The following is a 14,741-nucleotide window of genomic DNA, read 5'->3' as shown; positions in this document are numbered from 1 at the left end:
TTATTGGGGGGATAGGAATGCTGCAGCCTTCTGTTAGATTTTACAACCTCTGGGGATTCTCCAGACTCCTGTGGCTATTATTTCACTGTTACAGAAAGTATTACAGTGGGTGGTCCCAAGGACAAACCAAGCAGCACATGGAGGGCCCCCCCCCCAGGGGCCTCACCACCAAATTCTGAGCCCCATCTCTCCAGGATTGGGGTATCAGGTGGTATCAGGTGTAGGTTAGTTGATGCGCCAGGCGACAGATTTAGTGTTATGCTGATGTCAGGTAATAGACTAGTTGATGGGTCAGGTAATAGGTTAGTATTATGCTGATGTGGGTCTTCTGTGAGGGGTGGGGGTCTCAGGTGCCTGAAGCACCAAATAATAGATGGGGGTTTCCCTTATCATCACAAACCTCAGTTTTCCATTAGCCACATTCCATCCTGTATGTACTTTTCGAGTTCCCACCTACAACAAACCTAATGTTAATGATTAAATTCATTGTCATGTTTTCTTACATTAGTTATTTGTAGCTCAAATTATAGCTGATTGAATGTAAAAATCTCATAGTTGTAAGGTTTTTCGGCTGCGGTGAAAAGAAAAGACAGAAAGAGTGGGGGCCAAACCACATGGCTTTATTTAATGCTCCCAGACGAGGTTCTGGGGCCCCAAGAGAGGGGGGGCCCAGAAGTCACCTCCGTTTGAAGGGGCTGAGGCCTTTTATACCCTTTGGGCCTGGCTAGCGACTTTTGGCAGGAAGAATTGGGGATTTTCCATTGGACCTTGGGTGGTCATTGAGAAATAGGAGAGGCTGGAGGTATTTGTGGAATCCAGGAGCATAAGTTCTTATCCAGGTGGACATCTGGGTGTGGTTCCTCTCAGCGGGGCCTGGCAGTTTTGTCCTTGGCGAGTGAGCCTTTTCTTTTTTGATATAGAGAAGGGAGGGGGGCCTACCACCAATCTTACAATAGTATATTAGTTACCTATTGTTGTGTAGTAAATTATCTCAAAGCAGCATTTATCATCTCAAAGTTTTTGTGGGTCAAGAATCTAGGCCTAGCTTAGCTGAGTGCCTCTGGCTCAAGATTTTCCATGAGATTGCAGTCCAGAGCTGCCATCTCACCTGAAGGCACCACTGCAGAGGGAATCCTTTTCCAAGCTCACTCACATGCTGTTCCGGCAGATGTGAACAGCTCTTGGCCGAAAACCCGAGCGGCACACGGAGAGTTGGAAAGTCAGCTTTATTTCGCCGGCGGGCTCAGAGAGGCATATCTGCCACCAAACTCTGAGCGCCCCTTTTTCGTTTTCTTTAAGTTTTATACCTTTTTGGAGGTTACAGTTAGCCAACGGCAAGTTTTCACAAAAGTCACCTCATTTACATAGTAGTCAGCCAATCAGAATTATGTCCCAAAAGTTACTTCATTTACATAGTAGTCAGCCAATCAGAAGTATGTCCCAAAGTTACTTCATTTACATGGTAGTCAACCAATCAGAACTATGACCCAAAATCACCTCATCAGCTGTGAGTACTAGTAGCTGCTCAATTTAGGAGCAGGATAAGCAAAACAGGCGGGTTTTGGTGGAACCCCCTGACAATGCTTGTTGATAGGCTTTGAGTCCTCATTGACTGTGGTCCTCTTCACAGGGCTGTTCACAGCCTGGCAGCTTGTTTCCCCAGCACAAATGATCAAAGAGAGGACAAAAGTGAGAGTGCACCCAAGACAGAGACAGTCCTTATAATTTAATCTCGGAAGTGATTCTATCACATCTGCCCTTTTTGTTCATTAGTAGTGAGTAGGCCTGGCAGGGTGGCTCACACCTATAATCTTGGCCCTCTGGGAGGACAAGGCTGGAGGATTGCTTGAGCTCAGAAGTTCGAGACCCACCTGAGCAAGAGAGAGACCCCTGTCTATACTAAAAATAGAAAAAATTAGCCAGAAGTGATGGTACGTCCCTGTGGTCCCAGCTACTTGGAAGGCTGAGGCAGGAAGGTCGCTTGAGCCCAGGAGTTTGAGGTTGCAATGACCTATGATGATGCCACTGCACTCTACCCGGGGTGACAGAGCAAGATTGTATCTTAAAAATAAAAAAGTGAGTCAATAAGTCTAGCCCACACTCCAGGAGAGGAGATTGATTACACAGGGTAGGAATACCAGGAGGCCAGGTCATTGGAGGCCATCTTAGAGGCTGCCCACCATGTACAAGTTAATGACTATGAAAACATAAGATTCTTCCCATCTTAGCACCTCTCCATGCGCCCCCACACCCACCCCCGTGTGTGTCCCTCTCTCTGTCAGCAGACCTGTCATGTCATTTGGGAATGAGCACCTTGAATATACCAATAGTGCTTTTACTTAGTTGTAAGACTTTACACAATGGGCACTTGACAGCCACAAGATGTTATTGAAGTACTCTGAAAAATGTGTGCTCAAAGATGTTGCTATTTGGAAGCATATACTATTTTAATAATCATAATGGCATTAGAATTATAACATCTGTATTCTGACAGAATACATATGCAGAGTTTAATAAATTTTGAGGTATCTAAACTATAATGTATGTATAAAGAATCTAAAGCATTTATCACCATACATAAGTTTTCATAACTTGAATTTTATATATTCAATGCTTAAGTTCAAAATATAGTTTCTGGGGGGAGGGGGGGAAATGGGCATTTATTGAAACCTTAAAATCTGTACCCCCATAATATGCCAAAATAAAAAAAATTAAAAAAAAATATATAGTTTCCATTACAGGATTCACTATTGCTTATAATTTTTTTTTTTTTTTGAGACAGGGTCTCACTTTGTTGCCCAGGCTAGAGTGAGTGCCGTGGCGTCAGCCTAGCTCACAGCAACCTCACACTCCTGGGCTCAAGCAATCCTCCTGCCTCAGCCTCCCGAGTAGCTGGGACTACAGGCATGCGCCACCATGCTCGGCTAATTTTTTCTATATATATATTAGTTGCCCAATTAATTTCTTTCTATTTATAGTAGAGACGGGGTCTCACTCTTGCTCAGGCTGGTTTCGAACTCCTGACCTCGAGCAATCCGCCCGCCTCGGCCTCCCAGAGTGCTAGGATTACAGGCGTGAGCCACCGCGCCCGGCCTATTGCTTATAATTTGATTGATAACCAGAACTTGCTTTGTACAATGGGAATAAAAGCTGTTGACCAGGGGATGAGGATGGGGGGAAGAGATTGACTGCAGAGAAACAAGAAAGAACTTTTCAAGAGTAATGACAATAAACACTTAAATTGGTGAATTTTAACTTAATAAAGTATACCTTAGTAAGCACTTTTTTTTTAAAAAAAATGGTATTGTGCTTGCAATGATGGGCTTTGAGTGGATAAGAATGTATGCATAGTGGCCCAGTGTGGTGGCTCACGCCTGTAATCCTAGCACTCTGGGAGGCTGAGGCGGGCGGATTGCTCCAGGTCAGGAGTTCGAAACCAGCCTGAGCGAGACCCTGTCTCTACTAAAAATAGAAAGAAATTAATTGACCAACTAAAAATATATATACAAAAAATTAGCCGGGCATGGTGGCACATGCCTGTAGTAGTCCCAGCTACTCAGGAGGCTGAGGCAATAGGATCGCTTGAGCCCAGGAGATTGAGGTTTCTGTGAGCTAGGCTGATGCCACAGCACTCACTCTAGCCTGGGCAACAAAGTGAGACTCTGTCTCAAAAAAAAAAAAAAAAAAAAAGAATGTATGCATAGTGATACAGTGTGCTAGTGGATCATTCATACAGGAAAGAGAGGTTATTGATTACTCTTCAGGAGAAGCTAGACTAAATTCACATGCTGGATTTGCTCAGTGAAACTGGGTTTCGTAACTGTACATATAATTTAAGAAATATACAAATCTTTATTGAAATAACTACAGGCAAAACATGGGTGTATCAAAACCCATTAATTGTAAATTTTACCTGAAAGAGAGAAAGAAGTATTTTAGTCTTTGCTGAAGTGTTTAAGGGCAAAGTGTATTGAAGTTGGCCACTCTGCCATTTATTTTGAAATCAATGAAAAATAAGTAGAATTGGAGATAGAGAGATAAATGGATAGACATGTGATAAGGCAAATATAGCAAACTGTTCACAACTGTAGGATCCAGGTAGTGGATACAATTCTTTCAAACTTTCTATATGTTTGAAATTTTTCATAGTAAAATGTAGGAGGAAAAAATTTTAAGACAGCCTTAGCCTACTTTGACATTGAGAACTTTTTAGCTTAAACATTCTGCTGTTTATTTTTCTGTCCTCCTTGTAGGTTATTTTTATTCAGTCAGCTTTTTTATGAGACTTTTCCACTCTTGTAAGGAAATTGTTCTAGACTCAAAGCTTTTATTGACCTTAAAAGCATATTCCTCTTTAAAGAAATAGGCTTAGAAAATATTTTTAAAACAGTTGACATATTTATGCTTTTTTGACTATTATTCCATAATAGTAGCAGAAAACTTTTGAAAAACTTGTTTGTACCAGTGAGACTCTTTGAAAAAGTAGAAGTGTTCAAAGTTAAAATGTATGATTATAAACTTGATTTTAGATACAAACTTGATTACCAATGAATTTTGCAAATAAAATAACTATTCTGAAGGCAGAATATGATTACATCTAATAAATTCATCAGTGTGAACGTTTAGACCAAGGGCTAGAAAAAGCCTTATATGGTAAGTAAAATTGACATTAAAGAGAATAGATATCAGCTCATTACCAAATGCACATTATTCTGGTGTATTGCTGAAGGTAAAACATGGTGGTGGGTGTGGACAGTCTATAATAAAAAGAGCACTGGACTAGGAGTCAGAGACCATAGTTCTGGGATTAGCTCTTCTGTTCACTGCCTGTGGCCCTTAGACAAGTCATTTGGCCCTATTGAACCTCTGAGTTTTCAAATATAAAACACTTTGTCAGGTGTGGGGCGGGGGGGGGCGGAGGAGGGGATGGGTACATACATACATAGTGCAATGCGCACAGTCTGGGGGATGGACACCCTTGAAGCTCTGACTCAAGGGGACAGGAGAGACAAGGGCAATGTATGTAACCTTAACGTTTGTATCTCCATAATATGCTGAAATTAAAAAAGGAAAAGAACAAAAAAAAACCACTTGCCTTCAGGACAGGGTTATTGTGGAATCACATAAGGTAGTAAGTGTAAAAGCACTCTGGAAATTATAAACGGTTATACAAGTATCAGTATTAAAATATTTTCATTATGACTTTAAAGAAACAGTGTTATAATATGAATTGGTTTTGTGCTTAAGTCTTTCTTTCTAAGACTTTATTTTCAATTCTTTAAAATTTGCTCAGAAAAAAATCATTTTCATCAAGTATCTTTTTAGGAAGTGCCTTTTGTACAAAACACTCTGCAAAGTGCAGCCCAGAATAGAAAGGTGAATAGGATGCCTATAATCCTGCCATTAAATATACTGCCCTCTGAGGTGAATTCATGTACTGTTTAGTGATTGTTTTTTTCAAGGTAGTTACAAGTTCATTCAGAGGTTTTATAGGAAAAACATCATTTTTAAAAAGTTTTTCAGAAAAGTAAATAGTTCTTTTATATATGACAGTATTGATCTACAAAATGAATACTAGTAACAGCTTAATTAGTGTATGTGTATTGAATTGTATTAATTATCACTACTACCTCATTATTTAAAATCTGAAAGAAATAGCAATTGAAAACCCCCAGAAATGTATTTATTTCCACTTATATCTTATAATGAATTGAAAACCTATGGGACTTTTAGATGGGCTTGATACTGAACTGTAGATATCAATTATACACACCTATCAGACCAAGAATATTTTGTGGTTCTCCTGGTCATACCCAAAGAAAGAAGTAATGAAACTAAAACAGGTGTTAAAAGAGGAGTTAAAATGATCAAGGGTAAAGAAATATTTTGAGGTTAGGCCAAAAATATGTGTTTATTCAATGTGAAAAGATGAAGGAGAAATGGAATGAGAACTCTAATTTTCCTACCTAATTATAGAAACTTTAAAATTAGGGGCACTTTTCAGAGCTTGAAATAGGCAACTTGAGTATAACTAGGGAAATGCTTCTTTTAAATGATTGAGAACCCACCAAGTTAATCACATTTGGGTACAAGACTATAAATTAGTTCAGAAGAGGTGACAGATCCAAGGTTTAATAGATCTGTTGAGATTGTGGGTCTTGCTTACTGGAAATGCCCACTAACAGATTCCTTTGTGCTTCCCAGCAAAGCATCCACTAGGCCTATCGATAGAGTTGACCCTGTGTGGAGGCAGTGAATTCCTGCTCATCCACCTCCTCTTTGAGGCTGCCCCAACTCCTCCCTCCCTAGGCAGTCAGTGTGCCACTTTGCTTTTACTTCTATCTTGTTTACTTCAGGGTATAGTATACCTACTTCACACCTAGCCTGAGATCCCCTTCCTTGGTGCCAGGGATCATATCTCTGTTTTCTCTGTACCTGTTTCTTTGTACTCTGTTTTCCCTAGTACCTGGCAAAAAGCAGAAACATTTTAATAAAGATTTTATTATTGTCTCACCTAATAGTGCATTGCTCAAGTTCTTTTCCAACCTCCCTATTCATGCATAAACCACACAGCTTCTTGTTGAAGTTTCCTAGCACAGCCAATTAGTGTACTAAGCTAGGCAAAGCATAGATTTTGTAGCCAGACAAAACCAGAATTGAGTCCTGTTTCCACCATTTACTAGCCATTACCTTCCTTGACCTCTCTGAACCTCAGTTTCCTATCTAGAAAGGTGGGATAATATAACTACACTAAACACTCAAGAATTGGGAGCTGCTGGTATTATTGTTTCCTTAAGTAATTAATTCACTGTATACTTTGTGGATGTTATAAAATGAAAATATACACCTGCCGTGAGGCCCTTACAGCTCAGAAAAAAAGGTAAGTAACCTATGGAGTGTGCTAGTGGTACAGGAATGGCATGGAGCACTTGAGGAGTTCACAGACCAACAAATGATGTATCCCTGGTCTTGTCTGGCCAAATTGCTTCCCAATCATTATACTGGCCACCTTAGTATTCACTTGATATAAGGTTTTTTTTATTTTAATCTTGTATTATTAATAAACTGCTACATAGATTATATATCAGCATAAGTAGTGCTAGATAAGGATAATAAAACTCAATAAAATTTCACTAACACAATTGAGTGAAAATAATAATTAGGTTTCTGTGATATCTGTTGACTTTTTAAAATATGTTAAAAAGCAATTCATCGGTATTTTTATTATTGCAGTTTCATAAGTCCAAAAGTTTAGAACTGGCTTTAGTAATTCAATAAACTTGCCATCACTTAATTTTGCTTTTGATGGTGTGCTGCGATCAGGGGTTCAGTGGGACATTTGAGACTAATTTCTTCACATCACCTCTTGCTTTCCAAGGCTTTCAAAAGGGGATGAAGAGAGAGTTAGCTTTGAACTAATTTCTAGATTTTTTTTTGGCTGCTCTGAACACATTAAAAAATCCTGAGATGAGCAGGTAGAAGGAAGTGGATTTGGTAATACCTCTTCAAGAATAGCATGGAAGATGAGGACTGATTTCTGCCTTGTGTCTGTTTTATCCCACTTAATCTCCACTTAATGTTTTCAGTGAAAGAATGCCAATAGCCTGACAGGCATAATTATTCAAAATTAATAATTACCCATAGTTCCTTCAACAGATGGTCAAACTGTGGCACATCCATACCATGGAATACTACCCAGTAATAAAAAGGAACAAACTATTAATACATGCAGCAACCTGGATGAATCACCAGAGAATTAGGCTAGGTAAAAAAGCCAGTCCCAAAAGATTACAAACTATATTATTTCCATAGCATCCATAAAATGACAAAATTATAGAATGAAGAACAGATTAGTAGTTGCCAGGGATTAGGAGGGTAGGGTAGGGTAGGAGGGAAATGAATGTGGCTATAAAAAGGCAACATGAGGGATCCTTGTTGTAATGGAATGTTCTATAGCTTTACTGTATCAATGTCAATTTCCAGATTGTGATATTGTACTACAGTTTTGCAAGATGTTATTATATTATTGGAGGAAAGTGGGTAAAGAGTACATGAGATCTTTGTTTTTTGTTTTTTACAACTGCATGTGAATCTATAATTATCTCAAAATTAAAAGTCAAATCAAAAATAGCCACAGTAATTCCACATGAACAGTAACACAATATGTGGCTTAAGACCCAAAACTTAATGTAACTAAATAGTGCTGCAAAAATCAGTAGCTTATATAGCAACTTTTTTTGCTATTATAAAAAAAAAACTTGGAACATGAGGACAAGAACAGAATGAAATATAAATAGGACAATAAAGATAACTACTATAATGCTTTTGGTGTATTTCATTCTGTCTTTTTTCCCGAGTTTGTGTATATGTTTTGTTTGTTTTTTTATCATAATTGGGAATACACAGTTTATACAGTTTTCCATTCTGCTTTCTTGAATTCTATATCATGAAGATTTCCCTATGTCTTTAACATTCTTAAAAAACAATTTTCATTTGGCTACATATTCCATTGTATGGATGTCCTAGGATGTATGTAATCATCCTCTTAGATTTACTTTACATTTTTTATGCTAAATATCCTTATACATAAATCTTCTATTTTTTCTTTAAGGTAGGCTTTTGTAAATGGAATTACTAAATTGAAATGCAGGAGCATTTTTAAGGCTCTTTGATATGTTATCAGATTGCTTTCTGGAAAAGTGGTACTGATTTACATTCTTGCCAACAAGTGCATGAGAATGGATGAGGTCTATGACAAGAAGAATTAGAAACAGCATAGAGTTCCAGAACAGAAAGATTTTTATCTTTATCGAAAATAAGGTTTCTCAACCTCAGCACTACTGATATTTTTATGCCAGAAAATTCTTTGTGGTGGGGGCTGTCCTGTAGAATATTTAGCAACATCTCTGGCCTCTACCCACTAGATGCCAATAGCAGCCCTCCCCCTACAGTTGTGACAACAAAAATATCTCCAGACATTAAGAAATGTACCCCAGGGAGTAAAATCACCCCTAGTTGAGAACCACTGATCCGAAGACTTAAATGTGCAATGAGGCATTTGTTCTTAAGTTTCTCTGGTATATACTAATGTTCTGAAGCCTGGCCTCTCAGGGTTCTTTTTCTGTGGAATGTATATGTGCATATTGTTTACAGAGTAAAATAAGCTGATCATTTCTTTAAGTCTGTATAAATGACTTTGTTACTCCTCAATACATATCTTTCCCTGCTGACACTTGCCTGGGTTCCAGGTTATAATAGGAAATTTAAAGAAAGTGATGGCACTTCCATTTACTTTGCCCTACAAAAATGATTTGTGTTGAAATTTAATATGGTATTTGGAAGTATCAGGCAGTATACCTACCCTTTGTCTTTGTCTTTTGAATAAGAAGGACCTAACAGAATGAGAATGACTTTGGTTCTCTTGACTTTGTATGTAAAGAAAAGAAAAAGGAAAAAAAAGAAAGAAAAAAAGGAATGGACTGGGATTTTTGTTAACTGAAGTTTGAGCCTTAAAAATCCTAAGAAGCCTATTTTAAACAGCAGGAGCTCCCAGTTAAAGGTTTGTCCTTCATATCTACAGCTGGCTTTACCTCCAGTTCTTGATGGAATACACCTGGGTAAAAGGCCACCCTTGTTTCTATATTTCAAAACATCCTGGGATCATGAAACCCATACTCTCTTCCTGACTTGCTGCACCAAGATCTTCTAATAGTTCACTTATAGTTGATGAATTCCCTAATTCAAATAAGATAAGCTTCAGTTTACCTTGAAAAACAAAGAGCACACAAATACATTGTTAAGAACATAAACTCACTGAAAATACTCTGTCCTTAAATGGTATGAAACTCATTTAAGTCTGTCCTTCAGTAAAGACATTAGCCTTTAATGTTTTGATGTTCATTGTTCTTAAGTGTAAGATTTAGGTTACAAAGGTTAGTTTGACATTGACTTTCTGTACTGGCTGTTTCTTTTCTGTTTGTCCCCCTTAGGAGCAGTCTCCCAAGTGCTGGACAGCCTGGAAGAGATTCACGCACTTACAGACTGCAGTGAAAAGGACCTAGATTTTCTACACAGTGTTTTCCAGGATCAGCATCTTCATACGCTACTAGATGTAAGTCTATCTTTTATTCTAGTTTCTTTGTAAATTAAATATTTAGCATAACTTTTTACTTTACTTGAATTTGCAGATATCCATCATAACAATCCTTTTTCAGTTGCCTGAAATCTTTGAAAAATGTGGAAAATCATCCATCATAGATTCATGGTTAAAATAAAGTGTATACATATAATACAAATGTGATATAGCCTAGCAAGCCACGGTGGAAAAAAATTTATAAGTTTATGTATGTAATGCATGCAAGCAGTATGTGAGTTTAAAAAAAAAAAAAAAAAAAAAGTAGACCACAACCCTAATTTACTGGAGTATCTTTATTTCTATTAGAAGAATCCATTGAGGTTAGCTGGGATTACTTTGATTGCCTTAAACATTGTTTTAAAACATTATGCCTTAAGCATGAGTATAGGAGAGAAAAAAACAAAGATATTGTGCAATGGGCTGTATTCCCACACACATTTAACATTGCTTGGTTTCATAGACTCAGTGTCTTTGCCTTAAGACATAAAAGTATATTCCAACATTAAATAAGATAGGCTTCACAGACAGCAGATTGGATTACAAAGAAAAAAACAGAAGCTGACTGTTCACATCTGTCTTCATTTTATTCACATTTTAAGTAAAATACATTTTTTCTTAGAGAACTTGATTAACTTCAGCAGTGAAAACTCTTGGGTGGTTCTGATGGTATTTTAGTATATGTTAATCTTTTTTACAAGAAAAACCTTCCCTTAATAAGAGTACGGTATTTGCTTTGGGATACCTAGAACTGTTTGGTGCTGAGTAATTCACCATATGATGTAAATGAAACTAAAACAAAATTTCCCAGAATATATTCTACAAAACATTGTTCTGGGAGGTAGCAATGGCTGTTGCCATGGTGGGACGGAGAAGTGAATCTTAAATTTATTGGCTAAATTATTTATTAACTAAATGAATTTGGAAATGCTACATTCTTTAGTTTCTTTATATAGATTCACAATGAGCATCAGTATATTGACAGCTCTGAGATGACCTGAAACAAAGAAACCTGTTTAACTTTGTTTAATAGCATTTCTCAAACTAATCTGGGCACAGAACTTTTATTCACAATCCTGTCGTGATCTGTTTTTGATAAGGACCAGCTTGGGAAAAGCTAAGCTAAGAGTGTTTCTTGCGTTATGTTGCAGCTTAATACTAAATGCAGTTGCAGGTATCTAACGGTTGCCTCTTTCCCTAAATTTGGTTGAATCAAATTAATCATTAGATTTTTGTAGTAAGTTTGGCTTTTTTATATAGTGTACATATTAATCAGGGCCAATTAACTCTGTAACAGGTGATCCTAAAATGTGAGTGGCTTAACAGAATAAAAGTTTATTTCTTGCTCACCTCACAGTCCAACATAGGTAGGGAAGGGAAATCTCAGCCACACAGTCATTCAGGGACCCAGGCTTCTTCCACTGTGTGGCTCTGCTATCTCCCAGATTCTTGGAATCTTTGACTACATCTTTTGCACCCAGCCAGCAGATGAAAGAAGAGAGAACATGGAGAATCTTGACAGAGTCAAGGTTAGAAATGGGCTATATCAATTTTGCCCACATTCCTTAGCAAGTACTAGTCACATGCCTACCTAGATGCAAGAGAGCTAGGAAATATAGTTTAGAAATGGGCTCAGGAAGACAAAGAACTGGGTCTTCTCTTTAGTGTAATTTATCTTAAGTAATTTGAGGACATTTCAGATTATGTTTATTTCAAATAGTTGTTACTTTCCTTGGGCATCAAAAAGCTCTTGAAATTGTTCTATTTTGTGAATAGCTTATAGCATTCAGATCTATAGCATATAGATCATTATCATGATCTTCTTCATCATCCTTTTTTTTTTTTTGAGACAGAGTCTCACTTTGTTGTCCAGGCTAGAGTGAGTGCCATGGCGTCAGCCTAGCTCACAGCAACCTCAAACTCCTGGACTCAAGCTCTTCTGCCTCAGCCTCCCAAGTAGCTGGGACTACAGGCATGCGCCACCATACCCAGCTAATTTTTTCTATATATATTAGTTGGCCAATTAATTTCTTTTTTATTTATAGTAGAGACGGGGTCTCACTCTTGCTCAGGCTGGTTTCGAACTCCTGACCTTGAGCAATCCACCCGCCTCGGCCTCCCAGAGTGCTAGGATTACAGGCGTGGTGCTAGGATTACAGGCGTGAGCCACCACGCTCGGCCTTCTTCATCATCCTTGTCGTGTTTACTATTATGGTTATGTGTTATTTGAATTAGAACTTGACCTCTAATGGTTGGCTATTTGTCTATTGTTCACTGTCATTGCTTCATGTGTAATTGTGGATTTCCCACAGAAGTCATACCCTTTACTAGAACTAGTGAGGTATTTGGAAGAAGCTATAGCAGCGTGTGGAGATTTTGTTGATTGCAATATTGTCAGTGGTTAGGTCATTGTCGAGTAGATTTACTGACTTTCTTCAGATCAAGGACCAAAACAGACCAAAACAGCATGGTAACTAGTATAAATTTAAAGGCCCAGAGAAATCCAAATTGGTTTTCAAAGTTGTATTTTTCTTACCAATGTAACAAGGTACCTGAGCACATTAGCCTTGAGGCTACAGGGGAGATGCAAGAACATTGCTCGTTTGTACACAGAGGAGAAGCTATTCAGGCACAAACTAGACTTTCAGACCGAGCCAAGCTGCCACTTACTCCCCGATGCCAAAGTTCTCAGACCTCACTGGAAACATTCATTTGGAATTTTAAACATTCATTTGAAACATTCTACCAAACTGCTGCACTGTTTGGTAGAAATTGTTACAATTTCAGAAGACATTCATAGATTTTAGTGAGGAAAAACATACTTAAATTTCCTTTGCATTCTTTTACATTATAAACCTAAAGAAGTGCCTGCATTATCAGCATCAGCCCTGTCAGTGCAGCTCAATTTGAAGAGGAACTGTTGGACTGAACATGAACCATGCCCATTAAAAAGATCTTTGAGTTTTGGAGGCAGGTACTACAGATGAACCCTCAGAACTCTCCTGAAATGACTATGAGGCCAAGTCCTGTGCAATGTTTGAATGTGTGTGGTTCTGAATCTCCAAACTGAGCCATTTCTTAATGAAAGCTTAATCATCGTGAATCACATAAACCATCACTAGAATGTGTCCTCATACTCTGCATTCCATAAATAAGGCTTATTAAACTCATTTCACAGCTAAAAACTACATTAATATAGTCAGTAAAGTCAAAATTTAATATAGTCAAACTAATAATATAGTCAATAAAGAATCCAAGTGACAGCTATATAGAGAAATATAATCATTTAAAAAAATGTTGAGGCCGGGCGCTGTGGCTCACGCCTGTAATCCTAGCTCTTGGGAGGCCGAGGCGGGCGGATTGCTCAAGGTCAGGAGTTCAAAACCAGCCTGAGCAAGAGCGAGACCCCGTCTCTACTATAAATAGAAAGAAATTAATTGGCCAACTGATATATATATAAAAAATTAGCCGGGCATGGTGGCGCATGCCTGTAGTCCCAGCTACCCGGGAGGCTGAGGCAGAAGGATCACTCGAGCCCAGGAGTTTGAGGTTGCTGTGAGCTAGGCTGACGCCACGGCACTCACTCTAGCCTGGGCAACAAAGCGAGACTCTGTCTCAAAAAAAAAAAAAAAATGTTGAATACTTATGCATAAAAAAGGAACATGGCTATGACCAATTCTTAAGAAGAAGCTTTTACAATCTTAAGCAAACAACATCTGGAGGCATTACATTACCAAATTTCTAATAATACTACAAGACTATAGTAACCAAAACAGCATGGTAACTAGTATAAAAGTAGAGACATAGACCAATGGAACAGAATAGAGAACTCAAAAATAAAACCATCTAACTACAACCAACTGATCTTCAATGAAGCAGACAACTACATATACTGGGGAAAGGAAGCCCTATTCAATAAATGCTGGGAAAACTGGATAGCCACATGCAGAAGAATGAAACAGGACCCCTATCTCTTGCCATATACAAAAAGTAATTCACAATGAATAAAAGACTTAAAGGTAAGGCATGAAACCATGCAAACTCTAGAAGAAAATGTAGGAAAAACTTTTCTAGACATTGGCCTGGCAAAGAATTTATGACTAAGACCCAAAGGCAAATACAGCAACAACAAAAGTAAATAAATGGGACTTAATTAAATTAAAAAGCTTCTACATAGTGAAGGAAATAATCAACAGAGTAAATGGACAACCTACAGAATGAGAGAAAATATTCATAAACTATACATCTGACAAAGGGCTAATATCCAGAATCTACAAAGAAGTCAAACAAATCAGCAAGAAAAAAATGAACAACCCCATTAAGAAGTGGGCAAAAGACATGAACAGAAGTTTTTCAAAAGAAGATAGATAGACAAATGGCCAAAAATCATGTGAAAAAATGCTCAATATCACTAATCATCAGGTAAATGCAAATTAAAACCACAGTGAGATGCCACCTTACCCCTGTCAGAATGGCCATTTATTAAAAAGTCCAAAAACGATAGTTGCTGCTGTGAATGCAGAGAGAAAGGAACACCTTATACACTGTTGGTGGGACTATAAATTCATACATCCTCTATGGAAAACAGTATGGAGATTCCTCAAAGAAA

At 37.9% G+C, this 14,741-nt stretch overlaps 1 protein-coding gene across 11 annotated transcripts in view; it reads left to right on the top strand.

Moving 5' to 3' along the window:
* CASK (calcium/calmodulin dependent serine protein kinase) overlaps positions 1 to 14,741 on the top strand; it is a 381,055-nt gene that overhangs the window by 281,352 nt on the left and 84,962 nt on the right. For all 11 annotated transcript variants that reach the window (XM_075999330.1, XM_012781844.2, XM_012781842.2 and 8 more), the window contains one exon: positions 9,990 to 10,111. In XM_075999330.1, the coding sequence (XP_075855445.1) occupies positions 9,990 to 10,111 (122 nt within the window). The remainder of the gene's footprint in view (positions 1 to 9,989; positions 10,112 to 14,741) is intronic.

This window comes from Microcebus murinus, chromosome X, assembly GCF_040939455.1.
Source record: "Microcebus murinus isolate Inina chromosome X, M.murinus_Inina_mat1.0, whole genome shotgun sequence".
Classification (NCBI taxonomy): domain Eukaryota; kingdom Metazoa; phylum Chordata; class Mammalia; order Primates; family Cheirogaleidae; genus Microcebus; species Microcebus murinus.
The sequence above is the reverse complement of the archived record's forward strand: the minus strand, read 5'-3'. Positions and strand labels throughout refer to the sequence as shown.